Genomic DNA, 21065 nt, shown 5'->3' on the forward strand with positions numbered 1-21065 from the left:
ACTCTTGTGATATGATAGTTCGAAAGATCCATTTTGGGAATTGAGAAATTTAGAAAAAAATTCATCAATTATATTGCCAAATATATATCACACTTAGTGCTGATGATCTGATTAAATTTGATTTCAATAAGTATTGTTCGAAATACAGAACGATAACATCCTAAATTCACATTGTATTTAACATATACATATAAAGTGTAATTTTATCGAATAAATTTTAATGTACTCTAATGAGTTTTGTCATAATTATAGATATTTTTTTATTATTTAAAAACTTACAAATACCCTTTTTGAAATTAACAGTCAGCTAACGGAAAAAAAATAATTAAATAACTAAATGTATCAAATTCACATAAAAATGAGACGAACGTACATATCTTGTATGGGATTTGGACATGTTAATTACCTCTAGCAATTGTAAAATTTTTTAGGATTAACTCTTAATTGGAATATGTCTGAATTTAATCAGAAATGAGAGGATTGGGCAATAATTACATGTAGCACATATATTGAATTTTGTGGGACTTTAATGGATAAGAATTTTCAGTTACTTCAATAATTGGATTGAGATGTGCAAGTGCAGACCATGATATCATTGCATTTCCTAATGTCATGACCTTCACTATTGCCTCCAACCAAGTTGATGGTCTTGTCAGTGCTATTAACCAGTCAATATAAATATAACAACAATGTTAGAAAATTTTGTGGTCCGATTCAATTCTGATCTGAACTAATTATATAATATTTATAATAAAATTAATGCATGATTCTGTTGAATTTAATATGAATGATTCTAAAGTCTTGTTTATTTATCGGGATTGGAGTAGATATTTCGAAATATCCACTCAATCCCTTATTTATTTGTAATTTTTAGACTGATATTAATCTGGATCTGTGATAGATCATGATAAAGAGATTTAAATCCCACCAGGTTTGGTGTACTATCTCATCAGGCCCACCTGAGGAGGATTATACGTGATTTTATATATTTGCTCCTAAATTTGAAAATATTTGGTCCAAAATAACCCCAGTCTCCTACATAGCTACAAGATTACCTGATTTCTTTCTCTCGCCTTTTTTTTTCTCAAATTTAGTTTTATCCCAATTTTATCAATATAAATAAATAAGGTATACAGTTTGACAATTTAATCCTATTCCTATATTTATTCCATTATCAATCTATCCCAACTTAGTGTTCGTTTGGTTTAAATCAGAGAAAAAGAAAAGTGAAAGTAGAAGGGGAAGGAAAAAATAATATTTTTTCTTCAAGTTATTTGGTATGATTGGAATGAGAGTAAATATTAAATACTTTCACTTGTTTGGTATGAGGAGAACAGATTGAAAAGAAAAGACTATTTTTTGTAATTTTACTGAATAACCCTTCTCTTCATTTTGTATTAAAAAATAAACAAATTAATATTATACTAATATCAATTTAGTATATAGAAAGTTTAAAAACTATATTAATAAAAATATTTGTCGAACACGGATAAGAATATTTTTTATTTAATAAAAAGTATTCTTTGTTGACTTTGATACAGTAGTTTTTTAGCAACTTTGTTATCTTTTTTCCTACGATTATGTACAGTATTACGAGTGGAAGGACAAAAGAATTGGAAAATATATATATATATATATATGTATGTATATATGGAAACTAGAGTAAATAAAAATAAAACATATACTTTTCTGTCTTTTTTGTCTTATACTTTCATTTTTCTGTTCAATTTGGACATAAACAAAATTAGACTTCAGATGAATTTTCATATACATCGAATTTTACTTTCCCTCCATCTCTTTCCCCTAACCAAACACCAAATTATTTCTAATACATATTTTTTTTTACTTTTACGTCTTTTATACTCTCGCTTTTTACCCAAATCGGACATACTCTTAATCTCATTCCTCAAGATAAACGAGACCTAACAATCTATGAATTATATTTCCAAGTCAAATAATCAATCAAAAATATAGGACTTAACGAGTGATTGGTACAAGTAAGTGTATAAAGACCAAGAAATGTGGTCAGGTAACAGAGCTGTGAAAAAGCATATGTCTGAAATTGAATCCTATCATACGAGAAAAAGGGGGGGCTGTCCGCATCAACTTGGCTCCCCAGACATAGCAATCACTTTAATTTTCTGCACGTAGATGTGTTGCTTTAGTTATGGTAGAGTGGAAAGTGGACTCAAAATGTTGTCATCCTCCAACTCTACAGCACAACTCAATCAGACTTTACTCACATATGAATGTAATGTTTTTTTATTTTTCTCTGTAGTCTTTGATATTTGATGTAATGAAATATATTTATTGTGAAAAGTTAAATTACCATTTCCATCGATAAATTGGCAGTCATCGTTGAGTTGTGGGTGAACAAATATGTAACTCGAGTTCTACTTTTTTTTTGTGAAATATTGGTATTTTTTAAAGTATTAAATCTCGATATTTTTATATAATTCACAACTTAGTGTGTGTGTATATATACTTTCATATTTATTATTTTTTCTTTTTGTTATTACAAGGTTGAGAAAGTAGGGAATAATTCTACAAACCTATGAGTAAGGATTCAAACCCACGTCATAAATTAAGGGTAAATTACACTTATCTCCTCTTAGGTTTGGCATAATTATAAATATCTTCTTATTTTTTAAAAAATTACAAATACCTCCCTGATTTTTACATCCGTCTATTAGCGAGCTAATTTCATTATATTTTCGTCCAATTTTTTTGTTGATCTGGCCAAAACGCCCTTTTGCATTATAAATTAAAATTTTATATATTTTTTCAAATTTTCTAAACATATTTTTATGAACTAATCTTCCCTATGGAATATTTAGTTTACCCACCCAATTTTTTTTTTTATATTTTTCAAATACTTTTTTTTTTATTTTTTAAAAAATTTCAGTAAGAGTAAAAAAGTAATATTCACTTCACCATTTAGGGGCTACATAATATTTTTCATTTGAAGAGAGTATTTATAATTTTTCAAACAATAAGAAGATATATCGTAATTATGCTAAATCTTAAAAAAATGGTTATATTTTACCCTAAATTTAACAACATTGGACTTTAAACATTAAACTACAATAATTGGTAGTACATATTCCTCTCATATGATTGTATATTTCATTGGCCTAACTATGTATGTCCTCACAATGTTGTTACTATGTCTCTTCTCTTCCTCCTCTTTTTACTTTTGTCCTTTGTTTGGTATTGCAACTTCCTTTCCTTTTTTATATTAACCAGAATGTGGCTTTGCTTTAGAGCCCCACCACACAGATACAAGAAATCCAATTGAACTTGTTTTTAAATAGACTTTTGTTGCAAAAAGTTAGAATCCTGATGGGCACTTCCCTTGATAATATTTCTTTATTCTCAAATTGGAAATCCTAATATCAAAGCATATTATCATGCTGATGGAATTGCAAAATGTTCATAAGGACATAATAATCAATTTAAGAACAAGAAAGACCTCTAATAAGCAAATATACCCTACTTTGTTTAATGTTTTAATTATTTTTTAGGTCCCGTTTACTTCAAAATATGGAATGTGGAACGGACCAAGTATAAATAGAAAATGGTAACTATTGGCGCAAAATTGCTACAAATTAAACATTGATGGTTCATTTAGAGGAAATCCCAGAGATCAAGAGCAAGAGGTATCATCGGAGACTTGGAAGGAAATTAAATTATCAAATTTAGCAAATAAAATAACAACTGACGATGTGTTTGATGATCACCCGCTTTTTTTGAAACGTTTTGTTCAATCTGATTTATATAACATGTTAATCGATCAATTTTGTCCCATGGAACAAAACAATGAAGCTTATATGTACACACTACTTCCTACAAATAATTGGGTTTATATGGACAACCATTTTTGAAAATTGCTCTTACATAATTCCATTTTCCAGTATCCGTACGGATGAGGACTTGACATGAGGCTCATTGGTCAGGAAGGCCCAAGAATGGACCAACAACACGGAGATGATGACACATCAAAGGCCTAAATAGAGGCCACATATTATCTATAAATAGGGGTTGAGCAGTTGATACCGTATTGGTTTTACTGGGGACAACCCCAACGCCATCGACACGTACTCCTCTGATTTTAGGTATATTTTCCATCAAACCTTATTTGCTATTGGACCTGGTGGATTTGATTCAAATAGGACCGCCCCACAGCAATTTTCCATAACAAGTTTGGGATTGCTTTGTTTTGTTAAGTATGAAGGAAACAAGTCCTCAAAATATTGCAACAATTAATCTTTTTGAAATATTTTCTAATCATCAACAACACAATACATAACAAATCACTCTCAAACTTTATACTACTACATGATCAAGGGAGTGCTTGCAAAGACTCAATATACATTACTTACTTATAGCTAAAAAAGTGTTTATTTTAGCAATTCTACTTTAGTGATAATTGGTACAAGATTACAAGGCAAAGAGCTACGGATGACTCCACCTCTTTCTGCTACTTAAATACAATTACATGAATTCTTCAACAAGAAAGATGACCTTTCTGATGCAACCCTATATTTTATCTATTTTTTAATATTTAATTTTTTTTTATTTAACTACCTTTCATTACATTTAAATATCTCATTGAATTATAAATTTGATCAGAGAATGGATTTTTATATTTTAGTTGAATTAAAAGACTTAGAATAATAAATTTAAAATTAAATTATATTTAATTTAGATAAACTTAATACACTTTAAACCAAGCTCATAACCCAATTTACCATTATCTAGGTCAAAATTAGGGGTGGCAGATGAGTCGAGCCGGCTCGCGAGCTGGTGAATATTTTTTATTTTTTTATATATATTTTTATTTTTGAATTCTTTATATATTTAATTTTATATTTAATATTTAATATTTGATCAGTTTTATAATCTAAATTTACCATATATTATAATTATTGATCAATATCATATATTTTATTTTGTATAATAATAAATTTGGTACTTTTATTTATACATTTGATCTTTATATAAAAATAAATTTAATCAACAACTTAGTAAATTATAATATTTTTTATAATTAAAATTATTATAATATCTTTATGTTATATTTTAATATATATTTGTATTATGTTCTACTTTTTTTAAATTGACAAGTAATTCACTTATGATTTTTTATTATTTATGTCAAAATTTAGTAATTCCTATGAATTAAGCTAAAAATCATAATAGTAATAATAATAATAACAACAACAACAACAATAATAATAATAATGATGATGATGATGATGATGGTTGAACTTCTAATTATTATTTTATTATATATATAATGAGATTAAAAAATTTAATCAATAATTACGATATCTTAAAATTCAGATACCTGATTCATATAAAATTTAAATATATACAAGACTGTGTCCATTAGATCATATCAGACGGTATGATTTAAAATCACATGGCCTGATTCAACGATACACCATCTTGAATGATTACGCTTATGTTTCGAGTATGATATCTCGACATCCGTATATCCAAAAAGTTTAAAACTTTACCAAATGTACTTTTTTGTAAGTTTTATCATATCAAACAGTCTGATTTAAATTTTGATGGCCCGATTAACCCATATTGTTCAACAATGTAAGATGATAGTTAAATCAATGTTATACTAACATTTATAAATATATAAATTTTGCAAATTGTGAACATATATTAATTTCAACTATATTTATGTAAAAATTTTATGATTTGATCTCATGATTTAAAATAATAATAATAATAATAATAGTTGTAGTAGTAATAATAATGATGATGATAATAATAATAATAATAATAGTAGTAGTAATACAAAAAGTCAAAAATCAACCCCCATCACTTTCACTCTCTTGTTTTGTTTTTGTTTCTTCTCCAATCTTTCTCCTCTCTCAATTCTTCCCCAAACCCATCTCTTAGATCCCTAACCCCAAACTCACGGCAACAAGAACGGCAGGCCGGCAATGAGTACGGCGACGAACAGCTTCCATCTTTCTCCTCTCATTTCTTCCCCAAATCCATCTCTTAGAACCCTAGTCCCAAACTCACGACAACAAGGACGGTAAGTCAGCAACGAGTCTGCTTTAATGTAATCCTTCTATGTGTTGCGTTTTACTTGTTCTTCTTTTTCTTGGATTTTGGTGTGTTTTTAGCATCTTCTTTAATTTTTTTTCTTGGGTTTGGGTGTGTTTTCACAGGATAATGGTTTGTTTAATTTTTGTGGTTGTTGTTTGCTTTTGTAAAGGAGTTGTAATGTTGTATGGAAGATCATTATCAATAAGCAAAATTTCTGAAAAATTTTGTATCTATTGTTGTATATAATGTTGTAAAATTCCTCTCCTTCCCACCTCCATTTTGCTGCAATTTCTGGAACAAACTCGAGCTCAACAGCTCAAACTCGAGCTCGAGAAAGCGAGCTCAGAAATACTGTATCAAGCTCGAGCTTGAAGTTGCAGAGTCGAGCTCGAGCTCGAGCTCGGCAAAAATGGTCGAGCTCAACTCAAGCTCGACTCGTTGACATGCCTAGTCAAAATCGAACATTGGCTAATCTTATAGATGTCATGGACAAAATTTTGACTCTTGGAATGCTGTAAAAACCGACTTAGGTATGAAAGGAAGAGAGTAAAGAGCTCAGATATAGGGGAATTTATTTAAAAATACAGGAAAAAAAATTAGAAAAATAACTTGAATTGGAGAAGTTTAGAAAAATAAGTGGCACTGCGATTACTCACTACGATGCCACAATTTTTATTTAAAAATAAATTCTCTATGTCACCCTCTAAAAAAAAAATTTAACTTGCCACCACAGTTACAAAGTACGGTAGTTCAGCTTTGATTTGACCACACTTTAATAGTGTGGCCCGTGACAATTGCAGCTCACACTATTTAAGTGTGAGCTACAATCCTTGTTCTGTTTCCACAATTGTGACAAACCATACTTCAAATAAAAGTTAAGCCACTGCACTTTATAAGCACGGTGGCTCAACCTTAAACTGCAGCCTACAATTTTACATGCTGCAGTTCTTTACTATTTTTTTTTATATAATAATCATGCCCTCGATCACTGACCGCAATGACAAATTAAAAGAAAAAATTTATAAAATCTGTGTCACAATAGTGACATAGAAAATTTTTTTTTTAAATAAAAATTATGGGACCGTGATGAATAACGGCAGTACCACTTACTTTTCTAAACTTCTCCAATTCACATTACTTTTCTTATTATTTTTGTCCTACATTTTTTAAATAAATTATCCTCGGATACATTAGGTCTTATGTACTATCTTTCAACTATCTCTTCCATTCTTATACTCTGTTTTCTTCCACCTCTTTCAAAAACAATATATAAAATCTAACTTATTTTAAACTCTCCCTTCACAAACCCTACTCAGATTTTCCACCATTCTGAAGCTAATAATTTAGCCATCACCCTCTAAACAAAATTATACGGCTGATATTCGGGGGTAGACATGATCAGACAGTCTCACATGTAGAACGGGGTATAATTATTCTAATATTATTAAAAAATAAACAAGTAATTAAAATAAAACTCATAATAAAAACATATTAAAAATACCAAGCCATGAACAAATTCAGGCCGTCTACTCCTTTATTTTTTCATTCAAACTATATTTATTATTCATTATAATTATAAATTTAATAGTTTATTGATTATAATTAATAATAAGCTAAAAACTTACTAATTAAAAAATAACTAGAAATTTCAATATTTTTGTTATTTTTTCTGAATTATTCAAATAAATAAGCCAATTTAGCCTCCCGTCGAGTTTATTAATGCTCATTCAGAATTGCTGAATGCCATCGCTGAAGGGAGAGTGTAGGCGCGTCTGAATGCACCAGCTACATGGGAGAGAAGCCAATGCCAGAATCTCAGCACCAAATATTTTTTATCGGCAACGTACAGCGCTGAAAACACCATTGTCAATCTAGTGCATCAGTGACTCTAATTTGTTGCCTTTACACTTGTACAATTATTTTCAAAACTTATCAAAATAATCCATCAAAAGGCTCAGAGAATAATGATTAAATTGCATCAACAAGCCCAGTTAAAGCTTTCATCGTTTGATGGTATAATCTCGACATCACTGCCCCTTTCCCAATCAAAATCAACCAACGCTAGAAAGCAATTTCCAGAAATAAGAAGACACAATTCTCAAAACAGAGAGCAGAAATCTAAAAGGAGGAGACCTCAGAAGATTGAAGAGGAAGTAACATCAAAGAGATCATCGGAAAATGACACTCAGATGGTACGGACAATTCTCTAAGCATCACTGGCCTCCAGAATAATCATCGCGATGAAAAGCAAAAACAGGTGTTGGTCAGTGTGTGATTGATCTAGACGAAAATGGCTCAGCCGTCCTCAAACTGTTGGCAGAGATTGCAAGGAAGTATGTACAGGGGTGGGTATATATAGATAGTGAGAATAGAAAACCCTAGTTGTGGATATGCTACGGATTTACAGATATGCCCCCGATCGTTTTTGAGTTCCGAGCTGCCGCTTTCTTCTCCCTTAAATTTCGAGGTTTTCGTTTTTCCTGTTTTGACCCCTCATTTTTTAGAAGATCACGTTTTTGCCTTGTTTTACATCCGATTTTTGCAATTAGGTCCGCTCTCTACAATTCAGGCCCAGCTCTCATGAAAAGCCCGGCCCATTACCCACTTGATATTTCATTCTTGTTCAGGACGGGACTAATGCAAGAATCCAAGTGTGTCCGGATGGATTCGGGCCTATGGATCTAGTAGTAGACAGGATCAGGTCAAGTGATGGGCTTGGGGTGTTGTGTCCAGGTTGAGTTAATGGGCTCAAGCAGTTATGAAGGCCCAAATGTTCAACTTTGGATATCGTTGAAATGTAACGTAGGATCTGAATAGTGTACTTGTTTCATGTCGATATGGAGGATTAACATAAGCTCAATGTCTGAAGTCATGATCGCGTATAGGGTTTTATGACAAAATTGGGAATAAGAAAGGTTTTAATTTCATATCAATTTGGAAATTTTGTTGGATAATAGAAACTGAAAAATGGGCCGAGTTATAAGCGGCCCAGCCCAATATATTACACATTTAGAAAATGGGCCTAAGATTGGGCCCAAAATATGGGCGATTTCAGCCTGGCCCAGCCCAGAGGCCACTTGGGAACTGGAAAGTACATAAAGGGTAAAAGCGTAAATGCACAAGTGTGTGTCTGGTGAGCGAGAGGTTCCCAGTGGGTGTGCTGATTTGTGCGAAAATTAAAAAACAGTAGAAGGAATCCATTCCCCCAAAAAGAAGAAAATAATAAAATAGAAAAAGGGGGGACTGTTTGGCGACTCAGAGCGAGGGAATCTAGCGATTAATCAAACCCTAGTTCAATCGCTCTGGTGATTCTGGCTCAAATTCTTTGATATTTGGATCAAATCTCGATCATTTTGGGATTTCTCTGTGTTTTCTCAATATGGTCAGTGCTAATATTTCCCGTCATTTCCTGCGAAATTATCTTTTTTCGGTGTTGGATTTTTTAGCGGTATTGATTCATTAGCATGCAACTTAGAAGTTTCCAGCTGAATATGTTTCTTATAGCTGTTATTAGTGTTCTAATCGTTGTTATGAGCAGTATTTTGTTATTGCCGAAGTTGTTGTTATCGGTAAGTTTAGTGTTTGCTTTACTGGCAGTCACGAGTTAATCCCGCAGATTTCTGTTTTGAAGGAGCTGAAACGAACCAGCTTTTTGGACTTTCTTTTGGTGATATATGTGGAATTGATTACTCTGACGTTTTGTTTGCCTGACAGAACAAGTTGGGTAGAGGGCAGCGTGACAAAGTGCAGCAATTCATGTCAATTACTGGGGCGAGGTATCTTAACAGTCAATTGTGTTTTAAGGCTTGAACTTTCGTAAATTTTATGAATTATGATATATAGAGAGGTCTCCATTTGAACATGCCTCTCTTCATGTGGTTTGCAGATTTTCCTTATGTTTTTCTCAATTGTCTACTCTTGTGCCTCTTATATAAAATGGTGAAATTTCAGTAGAGTTTAATATTTGTTTACTTTTGGTGTGATGTACTTGTGTATCTACTGCAGGATCTAGTGCCTTGCTAGGTTTGGAAGTGAAATTTCCTTTTTGCTAGATACAATTTTGGCATGTCTGCTTTTTCTGATTATTTGCTTGACTTATTGTACCTTAAAAATCATGAATATTTCCTCCAAGCATGCTGCATGTGGCCTCGTTAATTAGTAAAACTCTCTAAATCCTATGATACAATCTTCTGAAAAGTATAAATTAACTTTTATCCCGTTTACTTTCTTCTTTCTATTTTTCTCTGTCAATGCATAATGGTCCCAGTCATAGGATGTCACGAGATAATTTGCATGCTCATTCAAAGCTTAAGTAACTTTGGATGCTTACTATGAGGATTAGCTTCTAGATTCTGAGTGCGTTGGTGTGGCATTCACTTCTACTTTCCATGTTTTAGTCCTCTAATTGCTGTAGATGATGGTTTTTTGTGTAGTTTAGCTGTTACTCTTTTATTTGGATGCAGTGAGAAAGTTGCTATCCATGCCCTGAAGTCCAGTGATTGGCAATTTGAAGGAGCATTTGACATATTTTACAGCCATCCCCAACTTAAGTCAGTTGCTGACACAAGGCATTTAGAGGAGCTTTACAACAGATACAAAGGCAATTTGTTTTTATCTTTTTTTATGTGCAATATTGCATACTGTTTGTATTTGACCATGTTCAACCACTTTCGTCACTTTTCAAGAAATAACTTGCACGTTTTCATTTCAATAATTTGTCCGGTGGAGAATGTAATATTCCCTCATTGCTCGCATTGAAATTTGAACCGTCGTTCACGTTATATGGTATCAGTGTTTCAAATTTTCTTCTTATAAACCTGTTTTACATGAGCTCCTCTGTCATTCAACTGGAATGATTACTTGTGGACAATGTGGAGATTGAATTATTGTTATGATGGTTTCGAGCTGTAAAGAAAGTTCTCCGATTCATTTCATTCTCTCATCATATGGCATTTTCTTTACTTTCATGTTTCATGTGCCAGCCGAAGATCTGGATCTCTGACATCTGAATTATAAATTTGCACAAGGGTTAGATAGGGTTTTGAACAGGTGTTGCATGCCTCCTCTCACACTTTGACTTTACAATGCTAAATGAATCTCTCTGTTAAGGGAATAGTTAAATATTCATAAAATTGTTTAATGTGCTGTGAGTTTTTCAGAGACAGGTTATAGTCATATTCAGCATGGTTTCCTTCCACATTCTTGCCATTTGGGTGTAGTAATCTTACTGCAGGCTGTTAAATTTTCAGATCCTTATGCTGATATGATTTTGGCTGATGGAATCACTCTCCTGTGCAATGACCTTCAGGTAGGCTTGGCAATTAATTACAGTCTCTTACTTTCCAGTCTGTAATTAATGTTATGGAGAAAGAAAATCCTCAAGCATTACTGATGGCTTGGCTTGTATTATATGAAAATCTGGGACCCTATTTTCACATTGCTGTTGTCATTTCTTATCTGTTTAACTGAGTATTGGATAACATGCGGACTGTTTTTTTCTTTTTGCAGGTTGATCCTCAAGATATTGTCATGGTAAGTTACATCTGAAATGCTACCACGTGTAGTGTTGCTTGCTAGATTATGTGGAATTGCCTGAGATTAGCATTATCAAGTACATTCTATCTTGATGTGTAACTGAAGCATGGTTTGGTTGTTTGAAGCTCCATTTGGTTCTTTGTTCTTCTGTTCTGAAATTGATGCTAAGCTTATATTACTTTTCCCTCTTTCCACCAATCAGAAATCAATGTGGTTGTCCAATGCTTCAAGAAACATGTTTAGAGATGTAATGAAATGGTTTTTCTCTAGCTGGTTGAGGATTGCTAGTTGTGGCCATTCTTTAAATGATGTCAAAAGACCTTGTGATTTTGTTAGTATAAAAACATCCATGTTCTGGTCTTGTAACGTCTATATAAGATAAGACACTAGGATTCCTAGCAACAATGATGACAAGCTATTACCTGAAACTTGCTGAAGCTCATAGAACTGGATGGATTGAGCACTTCCATTTGATGCTTTTTTTTTTTTTTATGAAATTGAATTTGAGTCGGTTGTGGGAATTTTTGGACAATTTTGAACATGTCATCTGGCAGCTTTCTAACTGATTTTAGGATTGAGGTGGAACCATTTCAAGTTTTCTTTCTTTGCTTTAGGCTTCTAAAACTCCATAAGTTGATCTCGTACCCTCAAGAGTTCAAGTTTGTGAGAGGGATATGGTTTACTTGGAAAATTAGCATCAACTAGAGCAGATTCATTTGTCTGTAATGTCATGAGCATTATTGCTAAGATTCTTCCAGTACTTGTTATCAGGATACATTTATCCTCATAATATAGCTTGAGAAATATGACTTTAAATGCAAATCAACACCCTCATGAGATTGTAATCAAACGAATGAAATTACAGAAGTAATTTTGTACAGAAGATGCAAGTGTTTTGCGTTATGATGTTTTGTCTTTCTATCCTAGATGAATTTTGATAAGCCTATGCTTTGTAGTTGGTGGTCTCATGGCATATGAAGGCTGCTACCATGTGTGAATTCTCAAAGCAGGAGTTCATTGGTGGATTACAATCTCTTGGGTGAGTATAAGTGAAGTCTTTCGAAGCTTATCTTCATTTTCTTCTTTTATTTGGTTGATACTGAATTGAAATTTTCATCCTGATGATATTTGACAGGATAGATTCACTCGAGAAGTTCAGAGAAAGAATCCCGTTTATGCGTTCTGAACTGAAAGATGAACGTATGTGATGTCATGGAAATGTGTTGGTAGTCAAAAAGATGTCATTCACTTCTCCAAAATATTGTTCTTTCACTACTTGGTTTTCCCCTCAAATTCTTTTACTTCTTTGTAGTGCTAAATGCCTAATGATTTTTTGCAGTTTCTAGTTACTTAATTTTGTTATCAGATAGAGTGATAGCAAACAATAAACTTCCAATGTGTGTGTGTGTTGGACATGGTTTCCAAGATGAAGAACTAAAGCAATAATGATATTGACAAGGTTAAATATGGGAAATTTCGCAATTGTTGATTATAGTTTTATTTTCTCCAGAAAAGTTCAGGGAGATCTATAACTTTGCATTTGGCTGGGCAAAAGAGAAGGTAACTTCTTTTACTAATGATTCTTTCTTAATTTGTATTGATCATAGAACTATTAGTTAGTCGGTCCAGGAGTATATCAGTATTCCTGAGATAGTACTTGGTTTCTGCTCGGGCAGTAAAGTTCTGGGACGCCATTTTGGAACTTGTATTTTCTGTGAAGCAGTGAGAAGATTCAAAGGCTTGGTCATAGTTCAAGACAATTAATTCATGTTCATGTTATACCTAGGTGCTGCCACCAAGCAAGGGCATAAAATGGCAAAACATCTATGATAAACTTCGTCACTTGGGAAAAAAAAAATTACAAAGCAAGTAGGATATACTAATTATTGTTCTTCTTTTTATCGAAGATTGGTTTAGGATTAGTTAATTATTGTTCTCAGAGTCCTAGTAAGCGAGAGTTGATATTTGTGGTATGGAACTGCTACCTTTGTATGGATGGTCTCGTTTATCTCCTCTCCTTGTTCTTCTTCTCTCTTTTCTCTTCTGTTATTTTTTCAATTCACTTGGTTCTCTTGGTTTGAGCGTCTACCTCTTTATTGTGTCATCAGACAGCCCTGCACCTTTGGACAGCACACCTGAACTGGCCCGTTTAACCAGAAATTACAATTGCTTTCCTGTTCGCAGCAAGAAAGATCTATAAATTTGTCTTGCGTGCTTTATACTGATTCATAACTACACTTATCTTTTTCTCAAATTTTCGGACTTCAAATCTGGTTACAACTGGCCACAATTCTTATTTTGTTAAGGTTGTTAAATAGTGCATGTATTAGGTTTCTTCTAATTTGTAACTTCCATTATTGAAAGGCATACTTGGAGTAGTAGGTACCTGATATCCTGTTGATTCCAGGGTCAGAAGTCCTTGGCATTGGATACTGCAATTGGAATGTGGCAGTTGCTATTTGCAGAAAAGCAATGGCCGTTAGTGGATCATTGGTGCCAGTTCTTGCAGGTAGAACAAACTTAATCTGGATTTTCTATTTCTTATGCCGTGAGTGAATTAATTCTTGTGGTGGTCAAATAGATTCAGATCTGACAGAATCTTTAGCTTTTAAAGAAAGGCACTGTATTATTTAATTTCCAAGTATCGAACTAGGGACTTTTCGTGCTTAAAACAAGGATTTGTTGCATTTCCTTTGGGATGTAGATAACTTTACTTGATTTTCAATTAATAGGCAGAATGTGGACATTATATCTCTCAATTTATTGTTGTTGGAGAACTAGTTCTTAAATATTCTTGTATATCTGAATATTTAGCAAATGGCTATTTTCCCTGCTTATGGCATCTTTTTTGGCAATTATACAGCAATTTTTTTATAGCAGAGATTATCAAGGTGATTATTTTTTATGTTGGTTTTATCATTCAGGCACGGCATAACAAAGCAATTTCTCGTGATACCTGGTCCCAGCTACTGGAGTTTGCAAGGGTAAACAATTAATTCCAATTTGCTAGGGCTTGCTGCATGCATATTATTTCCTAATTTCCACTCTTGCTGATTGCCTATTTCGCACTTTATCATGTACCCAACTTCTTGAAATTTGACTCGAGTCCCAATTCTTCAACACTATGCCTTTCCTTGTCCGAAATATTTCCTATAATTTGCATGTTGCGTCCTTAAACATAATTTGCATTTTTGCTTTCCATAAGATATCCAAGAATTTTCTAATCTAATTGCTGACTGTTTTAGATGTACCTTTTGCAATAATGCAGACAGTGGATCCTGCATTGTCAAACTATGATCCAGATGGGGCTTGGCCGTATCTGATTGATGAATTTGTTGACTACTTGACTGAAAATGACATAATTCGGAAGGGCAAGTTGAGTGATTGGAGCTACAAACATTGACCAATCTCGGAGCTGTGTATTAATTCGTTCTCTGCTTTCTTTTAGATTGATAATGTAAAATTCAAAAAAAAAAACAAAAACAAGAAAAAAAAAAAAACAAAAGACGAACATAAAGCAAAATTGTGTGTAAAATTGTGGGGGCTTGCTTTTAAAATTATACATTGATATACTTTTCCTTGTTTCCCATAGTACGGTTCATTCTGGTACAACTAAATGTTGAAGTGGTGTAGTTTCTCAATTGAAGAGAACTACTGCAGTTGTGAGCTTGCAAATGTTAATTTTTCGTTTCAGATCGACCATTTTTCACCTTGGAAAAATCATTGTGGTTAATGCAAACTGAGTCGATTTCTTAGTGCGTGCAGAAGTAGAAGTGAGCAGAATGTAATTGCACGTAGCTGGCTGGCTGGCTGGCTGGCTGGCTGTCCAAAGTCCTTGATTTCAGAACATGTACTTTCATATTAAGTGAGGCTTTTGATGGCTAATTCGGGAATAAGTGAGCATTAAAGACCGAGGCAAGCCTATGCATTTAAACCTTTCTTCTTGATGGTATGACGCATGACCCTTATTTTCTTGTGAAATTTTGTGATGGAGGGTGCAATGCACCTGATTCATTCATGAGTGTTGATCCAAAGAGGGATAGATGGTAATCCACACCATATAATCTAAATAGTTACTGCCTTACAAAGAAAATTCTCAAATACTTGATATGCTCAATTCCATTTATTTCCATGAAGGCTTTCATAACTAGTACACAATCCCTTCAAGCGGCAAGCCCTATCCTTTCTTTATTTCAGCATTTCCAGGCTTGGCTTCATTTTTCCCATATTTATAGACACTACTGATATTGGAAGTCACATGGCTGCCAGTAAGGCCTTCAGGCGTGCCACCATCCCCATCTGGTGACCCGTCAGGAGGGCCGCCACCAGTGGCACCACAATCTTTAAAGCAAATGCACCTTAGGAGAAACCCCTTGCAGCTCCCGGATATATAACCTTCCTTCTCGCAGATTGCAGCACAGTTATCATTTCTGAAGCATAACCCTCTGAACTGCTGGCTTCTCGTCTGGCATACTGCTGCTTCTGCCCCTATACCTGCACGATACGGATAAACAAATGAAAACGATTCGCTCTAATTTTGTCCACCGAATAGTGTATATTGAGCTGCAAAAGGGACTGGAAAAATAGCCAGGCTTAGACGACAATGCTTACAGGAAACCAAGAGGACAAGCAGGAAGAGATCAAAGAGCCTCATTGTCATTGTGTTCTTCTACTACTACCTTAAAACAGAGGTAAGCCAACCTTGAGAAGGAAAAGTTATATATAGGTACAGAGTGAGAAAGACATCAAACAGTTGGAAGGAATAGCGTTTGCCCCCACTGACAAGACTCACAAGTGGCCCTGAAAACCACACTTGAATGTTATTATTTGAATTTTCTTTGACAATTACATTAAAACGATGATTTAGTTATCTGGTAATTAGTTTAGCTGATCTATAATCATCACAATTTATTGCCGCATCCAAACATGATTCTAACAGATGAGTTCTTGCCAGGCAAATACTAATTAATCTTCGTATTCTCCTTTTTTTTCTAGGGATAATATAATAAATATATATATATATATATATATATATATAGTTGAGGGGGTAGATATCATTTATCATACCCTGTCGCAGTAAGGTATAGTTCACATGTGTCCCTTTTGAAAATTATAAGATGTAATTAAATTAATAGTAGGAAAAAAGTCCTACCCGGGCCGAAAGTTCCTCTCCAAATTCTTACATAGGCCTAATAAATGTCACCGCAAATCAATACTCTATTCAAACCCATTAAAACAGATACATTACAGATATGTGTTTATTACTAAAAATCGTAGCTAATTAATAGATGAAATTTACAAGAGGACATCAATATTTTTTTTTCCAATTATAAAAGATTATAAAGTATAGTTTAAAAACCATTCACTTACACTGTAGAATAAGAATAGCGTAACAAAATTAAATTGGCCTACTACATTTTCAATTAAAAAATGAGTATTACTATAATTAGTTTTAGCTTCACTTGAATGAATTTATGAGCTGCCTCATCCAATTAAGCATATATATTGATGAGGGATGGATATCTAAAAGACACAAATACCCTCGAGGGAGGATATTATCGACATTGTGCGTCACAACGGTCATTTTTGTTCCGTATAAGGCAAGAGGATTTGTGGCGTGATTAAGGCAATCGGATCGCGAGGATATAGCCTATTAGGCGACCCAGACGTATGATCCCATATTGACCGCCTTGTTAAGCGGTTTTGAAGGTCTAAGATTAAGGCACGTGGCAATCAGGCAAGGAAAGTTGAGGTTATATAAATATGATTAGATTCACACCACAAGAGGTAATCAATAAATTTTACTGTAATCCTATCATTAAAGGCTAATCATTCGATCTCATTTTTCTGATTTGGGCGTGGGAGTCTTATAGTCGGGCAATGACCCGACTAGTTGACGTGTTTTCTGTTCTATAGGTGCTTCGTTAGATTTGGAGAAGAGGTGGGCTAATTACTAGCATTTCAACCCCATTTCTAGACTGATCATATATATATATATATATATATGTGACTAAATATGAATAATCTATTTCTCTCACACTTTAGGACGTGAATTATATACCTATATATTATATAGGAAAAAAAATATTTAAGGAGCTTTATCCATTCAACACTCCTACTTTATCTTCATTTATGTAAATAGTTAAATATCGATATAGACAATAGCTTACGTGCGATTATTTTTCTCTTTATTGTCTATATCAAGATCATTTGTTTCAAATTTGTGTTTCCTGTTATATTCAACTATATACATATAGTCATTTTTCGTCCCGTAATTTAGAATATTTTTACTTTTAGTCCTACTAATTATGTGATTCTCATTTTCAGTTCCATAACTTTAAAAATGTAACACTTTTGGTCCCATGCATTTAACGTCTACATGGCTTTTTTTCATTAAATATCAATAAAAATGTACTATGGAACCTGATGAGAGCAAAAAATATGGTGCTAAAATCCATTTGGAGTAAAAAATAGTAAAATAAGTGTTAGGAAACAAAAGAGTGTTATTCTTCAATTTTTACGTACAAGGAAGATATGAACATTAAAGTAAAACTCTAAGTACGAAATTAAAGTGTTCTAATCAGCTAAAGTTGTAGCATGAAGGTTAAAGCTGTAGTATGATGGTGAAAAGGTGTCTTATCCCGTTTGGGTGAACTCTCTATTTATAGGCAACTATAAGTCGATTGGAAAAGATTGAAAGTGTCGTAGATTTGGTGGAAGGTTTCTCCCATCGGGTGGAGGATCTACAATTCTCGAGGCAATTGGAGTATGTGCAAATCAGAGCATTTTCTATGAATAAAGATGCCTTGTCAGAGATTTCAACGAGGTGGTTGAGAAGACACCATCTTTCAAGCTTTTAGGATTTATAGGTTACTTTTGGGTTGAAAGCGCCACGTGTCCTTGAGTCGGTTGTAAATTCTTATCTGATTTTGTGAGATGTGTTTACAAAGATCCTACATGAATGTCACCTAAACCATCCGTAGACATCGTGCGATATTAACTTTGATTTTGGTTGGAGAATTCCAAATTCTTAAGCTTTCTTGTTAGCCTGTGATGCGCTCTTAAATTTAGGCCTCCTTGAATTTAGGAACGTCTTCTATTAAACTTCCAGAGACTTTACTTACAATGATATATTAGATAAGTTATCTAACATAATAATGAAAAATAATGGAAAACTTAAGGTATAAGATGAGTTGATTGTTAAATTATTAAATTAGAAACATAACAAGTCCATATTTTAATTTAATAGATGAAAACCAATACCTATACCAATACCAATACCAATACCAAGCTGGCAGCATCTAAGCAATAAATTTTTATTCCAACTCTTCAACTGTGGTGACATAATAGAGAAGAGGACACAAATCAGGACTCCATCAAAGGCTTCCTGTTAACAACGGTTGCGGGAGGCCCTCCCTCCGGCGGGCCTTCGTCGCCGCCTTCGTCAGGCGGGCCACCTGGATCGCCTTCTCCTCCGCCGCCGCCGCCACCAGTGCCGCAGTCTTTGCTGCAAATGCATTTCCAGAATTTGCAACGGCCAGTGACGAAGTTCTCTTTCTCGCAGATGGCGGAGCAGTTTCTGTCGCTGAAGCAAAGGCCTGTAAACAGTTTGCTCGGCGACTCGCACACGGCTGCCTCTGCCTCCCCATGCATTATTATCATCTCCTCTGCATTCAATTTTTCATGAAGAACATAAAAGTTCAAAATAATAATAATAATAATTATATTTCAACATATTACATCGAAAATTTATACTTGTTACAAATTGCCCCTCGGACTGTCCCGTCGTCAAGGGTGCAATCGTAATTTAAATATGTAATGGGCGTAGAGTGATTTTTCAATGTGTCTAAGTTCCATAATGTGATTATCCCTTAAGAATATATTTGGGTAGGACAATTTGGATTTGTAGAAAGAATTTCCAACGGACTCTATATTAAATAATTTAACCAAAAATGAGAGGTGATGGAATTGAAATTCTTTATACTATAAAATTATCCAAACAAATTTGAAAAATCTGTTATTGAAAGATTCAAAATCCCTCAAAAACTTACGGAAGGCCAAGAGGAGGAGAAAGAGCAGAAGATTTTGGAGTTTGGAAGGCATTTTGATGATGAAAGTTGGAAGGTTGGATGATGATATTGCGATGGGGGGTAGGGTTTTATAGTGAACATGGTACTGATGTTGAAGCATTATCATTCATAACACTTTTCCCATTATTACAAACAAACTCATAATTAGTGAGAGCTTTTTACGTTAATTGCAAATACTCATTACATTATTATAATGCTACCCACCACTTTTTCAAAATTCACCATTTTGTATTGTACAAGTCCTCAAGCGACACCAATTTCTCCAGAATAGTAGGGGATTTTGAAAACAAGACATTTTTCCTTGACGAATTTTGTGTTGTAAAAAGGGAAGAGGAGTAACTCCAACTCCAACCCTTGCACAAACTCTATTTTATTTAAAGGAATCTGAGACAAGCGTCCTCATTTTCTCTATTCTTCCCATTTTCCCCCTTTTAACTGCTTCCACTCATGCCCACATGTCTCTTTTGTTATATTTTGTTAATATCTTGGATTCATTTAACATAAAAATATAGGACTAATTATATTGCAATTAACTCCCGATTTTATTTATGTAATAGTTTATACACTATGAAACTCAGGAAATCAATAACTTGTTGATGGATTTGATGATGAGATTGGGGCCGAGTAATTAATTAGGGACAGGGCCTGACGCAAAAACAGCGCCTGCGAAAGCCCCGACACCTGCCGCCCGGAAAACCTTCGTTCCTGCACACCAGCCGACAATTGGTGTTGCTCCAGCACTGTCCCCTGAACCCGTGGCTCTGCGATAAGCACGTCCTGCCATCCGCCTTCACTATCATGCTGTCAAACCCCACCTCTTCGTCTGCATAACAACAATGCTTCATTATACGACATGAAATTAAGATGAAGAAGAGGATCCTCAATACTAGTTTGATGCAAGGAGGAGGAGATATGGAGAGAGGGATTGTGTTACTCACGAGTGGTGAAGAGCAAGAGCAATAGCAGGAGGAGACTGAAGAAGACCTTTGTGCCCATAATGCTTTCTTGTCTCTGGAACACGCCCATCCATCCAACTCATTCATCTTAACAACATTATATACACGCCTACTCTCTTGTGTGAAATAAAGGGTTCTCGACACGTATTGAAGGGGTTGTGACACTTTGCAGCATTGAACTGAATCCTCATCAACCACCGTTTGCAAGTCTCATCACAATTGCATTTTGATTTTCCCATATGCCTCACAATTTACTTGTTGATTTAATCAGGTTATAAATTTGGGTAGCTATTTTTAGTTGGTCTGAGGTGGAATGGCTGCAAAAGACAAAAGATGCCAAATTTTTTTTTTTCTTTTTTTCTATTTGGTTGCGTCAACTCTTATCAAAATTCTCATATTTCATTTATCC

General features: G+C 34.0%; 2 protein-coding genes and 3 non-coding genes across 5 annotated transcripts; 1 reads left to right on the forward strand and 4 right to left on the reverse strand.

Annotated features, from left to right (window-relative positions):
* Positions 1 to 8025: 8025 nt before the first annotated feature.
* On the reverse strand, positions 8026 to 8111 carry LOC148787280 (small nucleolar RNA snoR116). Its single transcript, XR_016067110.1, has one exon. It is a non-coding gene; the product is annotated as a small nucleolar RNA snoR116 (small nucleolar RNA).
* Positions 8112 to 8204: 93 nt separating this feature from the next.
* Positions 8205 to 8297, reverse strand: LOC148787281 (small nucleolar RNA snoR117). Its single transcript, XR_016067111.1, has one exon. It is a non-coding gene; the product is annotated as a small nucleolar RNA snoR117 (small nucleolar RNA).
* Positions 8298 to 9218: 921 nt separating this feature from the next.
* Positions 9219 to 15285, forward strand: LOC105168096 (defective in cullin neddylation protein). Its single transcript, XM_011088030.3, has 11 exons — positions 9219 to 9457; positions 9790 to 9851; positions 10539 to 10675; positions 11325 to 11383; positions 11584 to 11607; positions 12567 to 12649; positions 12746 to 12810; positions 13121 to 13170; positions 14018 to 14119; positions 14535 to 14594; positions 14879 to 15285. Exons 1-11 carry the CDS (start codon positions 9455 to 9457, stop codon positions 15011 to 15013), a joined length of 780 nt encoding a protein of 259 aa, XP_011086332.1. The 5' UTR covers positions 9219 to 9454; the 3' UTR covers positions 15014 to 15285.
* A 367-nt stretch (positions 15286 to 15652) lies between these two features.
* On the reverse strand, positions 15653 to 16617 carry LOC105168095 (uncharacterized). The gene is made up of 2 exons (XR_016066861.1): positions 16222 to 16617; positions 15653 to 16104 (listed from the first exon to the last, which is right to left on the reverse strand). It is a non-coding gene; the product is annotated as an uncharacterized LOC105168095 (transcript).
* Positions 16618 to 20218: 3601 nt separating this feature from the next.
* Positions 20219 to 20777, reverse strand: LOC105168098 (defensin-like protein 1). The gene is made up of 2 exons (XM_011088033.3): positions 20639 to 20777; positions 20219 to 20523 (listed from the first exon to the last, which is right to left on the reverse strand). Exons 1-2 carry the CDS (start codon positions 20724 to 20726, stop codon positions 20333 to 20335), a joined length of 279 nt encoding a protein of 92 aa, XP_011086335.1. The 5' UTR covers positions 20727 to 20777; the 3' UTR covers positions 20219 to 20332.
* Positions 20778 to 21065: the final 288 nt, after the last annotated feature.

This window comes from Sesamum indicum, linkage group LG8, assembly GCF_026168435.1.
Source record: "Sesamum indicum cultivar Baizhima isolate 11 linkage group LG8, ASM2616843v1, whole genome shotgun sequence".
Taxonomy (NCBI): domain Eukaryota; kingdom Viridiplantae; phylum Streptophyta; class Magnoliopsida; order Lamiales; family Pedaliaceae; genus Sesamum; species Sesamum indicum.

What these genes read in the sequence shown, in the direction of transcription:
- LOC105168096 (XM_011088030.3), top strand. An exon ending in GCTTTACAACAGATACAAAG is followed by an intron (nt 10,676 to 11,324) that starts GCAATTTGTTTT and finishes TTAAATTTTCAG; the next exon opens with ATCCTTATGCTGATATGATT. An exon ending in ATTGGTGCCAGTTCTTGCAG is followed by an intron (nt 14,120 to 14,534) that starts GTAGAACAAACT and finishes TTTATCATTCAG; the next exon opens with GCACGGCATAACAAAGCAAT.
- LOC105168098 (XM_011088033.3), bottom strand. Translation starts at nt 20,726, where the DNA reads ATGGGCGTGTTCCAGAGACAAGAAAGCATTATGGGCACAAAGGTCTTC. An exon ending in GCTCTTGCTCTTCACCACTC is followed by an intron (nt 20,524 to 20,638) that starts GTGAGTAACACA and finishes GTTGTTATGCAG; the next exon opens with ACGAAGAGGTGGGGTTTGAC.